General features: G+C 39.9%; 1 protein-coding gene across 1 annotated transcript; it reads right to left on the bottom strand.

Moving 5' to 3' along the window:
* Positions 1-880: 880 nt before the first annotated feature.
* Positions 881-2,333, bottom strand: LOC113588746 (cornifelin-like). The gene is made up of 3 exons (XM_027028070.2): positions 2,231-2,333; positions 1,621-1,808; positions 881-1,211 (listed from the first exon to the last, which is right to left on the bottom strand). The coding sequence occupies exons 1-3, from the start codon at positions 2,331-2,333 to the stop codon at positions 990-992; spliced, it is 513 nt and encodes a 170-aa protein (XP_026883871.2). The 3' UTR covers positions 881-989.
* Positions 2,334-4,202: the final 1,869 nt, after the last annotated feature.

Here is a 4,202-nt window from a genome sequence, read left to right as displayed (position 1 = left end):
GCCCAAGCTCTTAAACCAGAACCATCTATGCACTCAGACTGAAAGGTTCCCGGCAGCTTTTTGATTGGGAAACCTGCATACCAACAGCATTACAGATTAAAAAGTACTGACAGACAAGGGGGTACTAACCAGCACTAACGTATTTGGTACTGTGGCACACATGGTGCTGGCTACCTGCTACAGTATTTTGGAGTAGCCACTGCTCAAATAAAGTGAGACTGAGTCAGTTGCTTTTCATAAAAAATTTTAATCTTGGTATTGTGGAATAGCTCAACAACTAGTGTTAAAACCCCCGTATTTTAAAGTATTTTTCCTCCATACTCAAAATGTTATATTATCAGGAAGTATGTGATTAAATGTTGAAGCAGAAGTATGTAGATACTGAGTACATAAAATAACCTCCAAATTATTTTTGTGCGTATGTATACTGCCCAGTTTAGCGTGTGAAGACATAGATAACACTAATTGACTGTAGCGAATCATAAGCTACCCTATATCGCATATTCATGCACTGTGAACTTAACTGACCCTCCCACACTGCATTCAGCATTGCTCTAATGGAGTTACAGGGATAAACGTTACTCTTTACATTTTATTCCAGAGAACGTGGCCGAATCAAAATGATTCCAATGTCTTGCTGGGGTTTGTAGTAGGAGTTTTGCTGTGAATTCATTTGAAAATTGGACTCAACACGGCTTCGGATTTGCCAGCCGACTAAATCTTAAAGCAACGCCTTTCCCAACACTTTACTGGAGGCAGTGTGTATGATAAGTTGGCAAGTCTTTATTTGTAATTAAAAGTCATTGTTTTCATTTGACACTTGCAATGAGAACATAACGTGCAGGATAACATTTGTTAATGTTATGTAATTTAGCTCAGCTACAAATTTTTATAACGTTGTATGATACGATTCACTGAGATTTTTGAAACTGCCATTTTTCGACACTTAACGCAGTGCATCATATCACACTAGTCCACAGAGTCATAGTCTATGAGGCCCAGGTCAAGTCTTCCGGTCTGCTACACGGTAACCACTGCAACAGGAACGCCATTGCTAGCAGGCTCTCAGCTGTAATGGCGATGGGGTTGATCGCTGGCTGAGTGCTGATGACCGTCACAGGCATATTATGATGTTTTATCTCTCTGTGCATCTGGCACCAGGAGCACCAAATGCAGAAACAGGAAATCATAATGTCCTCGAACATGCTACCCTGAACACACAAAGATTAATTTTCAGTTCGTTTTCTGTCATCATTAGGGAACATATAAAATATATAAACATGTATAAGCATATGCATTTCTTGCAAAGGTTTTTTTGGGTTTTTTTTACAAATGGGCAGTCAGATAATTTTTAAGACTAATGCTTATTCACTATAAAAAAACAAACAAACATTTTCACCCTTTTTAAATTTACACTGAGGTTTTAAAAAACCCTTTTAATTTAATTTTTTTTTATCCAATTGATATTTCGGTGATATTTCGGTTTCAGTGAACAGAAATGTTTCTCCCCTTAAATCATTTTCCATTTCTTGTTAGTCTTGTTGCATTAAAACAACTCTGCTTTCTCTGCCATTGTTCTGCACTGCTGTCTCTGACCGGTCGGTGAGTGACGTCTCTCACCCTGATTTCGTACTTGTTCCGCACTGCTGCCCTCATGGAGAGAGTGACGGGCGGAACACACACGGCCATGCCGGATGCCGCCAGAAGCCCTGGTCCCAGGATGTCGATGAGGGGCAGACACATGGCCTCCCCGAACTCAGACGTGGTGGAGCAGGCAAAGCAGGGGCAGCACCAGTAAGCGTAGCAACCTGAAGTTAACACCAAATGCCTATGATACAATGTACCCACTCTCTTCAGCATGGAAACAGCCCCTCCACCAACACCCTACCCCCAGAAAGTCTGTGGACATCTGTCTGTATGTGAAAAGGTGGTCTGCAGCTCCAGCCAGTTTATCCAAAATCTGGTCCTGGATTTAGTACTTACTTTGCACTCACTGAGAATTAATTAATATCATAGAACATAAATATTCAAATCAAAGTCCACAGGGTACACATACTGCCAATTCTCCACCCTCCCTTTAACTAGAGGTCAGGTGTCAAGACACAGTTATATTAACTTTTCATTTAATTGATGGTGATTACAAAAACCAGGATGGGAACCTGGATGCTGGAGCTGGAGAGCGCTGATGTGCTAGGGCTCTATACGGGCTGTTCTAATGGTATCCACTCACAGGAGTCCATGTCTTCACAGCACTGGCACAGACCAGAACTCCACTCTGTGGTCTTGGTCCCTGTCATCATCGTCGTCTGCTGAACTACTACAGTGGCTGCCATGATCGGTGGAGCTAATCCTGATACACTGGAGGTCAAAACAGTGCAGTGTCAGCGCAACCTCAGTGTTACGACTTCATTTTGTACACAAACCCACTGCTCAAACATGCAAGCCTATGCCTTTTTAGCTATGGACAACAGCAAGAGAGAGGCACAAGAAGCACATTCTGACAGCGATGGAAAACCTGCTCATCCTGTTTTCAGCTTGACAGGAAATAAGTTAAAGCACCTCTCAAGCCAAACTCTGACTTTTAACACCTGTAGTTACCTATCAACATGATTTTTAAATGAAATCAGTAGTCCAGTTCTCTATAATTTTGACTAGATAGTTCTTAGAATGTCTAAATCCAGAGAACTTTGATTTGTGAATTAATTTCACAATCAAGCCCTTGACAACAACTGAATATTAAAAAAAATAATAACTGACATAAATCTAAGAGTCCCGAAATCTAAGACATATTTAATGTCAATGATAAGCTGACTCACTTTGAAATCTAAGGAGATAAATCGTTTAAATAATCACACATCGAAGTCGTTGTGCCGTCACAAAAGGATAACTTAAAAAAGATACTACTTAGAAAGGTGCTATTTAAAAAAATACTGCTTAATATTATTAAAGAAAGTACCAACATCAGTAAATCAGACAGTTTGTTGATGGGCATGAGAACTCGTCCACTTACCTGTGCAGGCTGCTATGTTGCTCACCGCATAGATCAGGACTCTTCATGGAATACTCGCTTAGCTTTTAGCGAGAGGCACAAAGAATTCATGGTATGTGTTATGAATTTCCCTAAATCTGATACCCGTGAAGAGACTGAACTTCCATGTGCCGCTCAATGTATTTGTCATTTGCTATTTTCTTCTCTTCTATGTGCTTCATCTTTAGTCTGCCAAACATATTTGAAGCAGACTGCTATACATGCAGATCATACCAGGCATCTAGGCATTGGCATTGGAAATGTGCAATTTTTTAAAATGATGATCACGTTTGTCAAGGTCAGTTTCGTGCACGTTCGTATATTTACTCGTGGTCGCATAGGGAAATGGGTTAAATGAAGAAAGAAACATTTTTCAAGAGGTTCGTGTAGCTCAGTATGTTCCAGTCCTGGTCGCGAGACTCACCTGAACTAGATATTTTGTACAGACACTCCAAGTTTATGCCAGTTCATTAGCTGCTCATTGGTGTGAGGTGAACTGCGAGCAGGAGGAACGCAGCATGGCGTAACCCTGATGTGTTGCCACATTTATTTGGTTTCATGGGTTTGTCATTTGCTGAAAAGAAAGTGCAAATTACTACGTGTAGCATTATTTTAATTATTATTACATAGGAACCTAAAATAAAGTGCTAGTGCTAAGTGAACTTCTTACAAAAAGATATTTGTAAAATATATACATATACTTATAAATGTATTATATATATATATATATATATATATATATATATATATATATATATATATATATATATATATATATATATATATATATATATATATATATATATATAATATATATATAATTTAAGTAGTGAAAGATGGGATATGGTCAGGTAGGTGTTACCCACTGACTCGCAGGCGGTGACACGCTGATGCTCACTGCGCAGGGAGGGGTGCTGTGTGTCCCTCTCCCAGAAATATCTGTAATTTCAACAGTTCTGTAAGTATTTCATAGTTTGGGATCAGCTGATTAAATCTGTCTGTGAAATGCTCCTTAGTTGTTTTCTGCATCTTTGTCTCCACCTCGCTGCTCTCACAGTGACCACACACTCTCTCCTCTCTGGGCAGCCAGGACGTTTCTACAGGCTGTGGTCACTGAGCCGGTATTTGGTCAGGATCCGTCTCTGCTGTGGATCTCTGACACTCAGGAGATACG

This window comes from Electrophorus electricus, chromosome 17 (genome assembly GCF_013358815.1).
Source record: "Electrophorus electricus isolate fEleEle1 chromosome 17, fEleEle1.pri, whole genome shotgun sequence".
NCBI classification, from domain to species: Eukaryota; Metazoa; Chordata; class Actinopteri; order Gymnotiformes; family Gymnotidae; genus Electrophorus; species Electrophorus electricus.
This window is presented reverse-complemented; position numbering and strand designations above follow the sequence as displayed.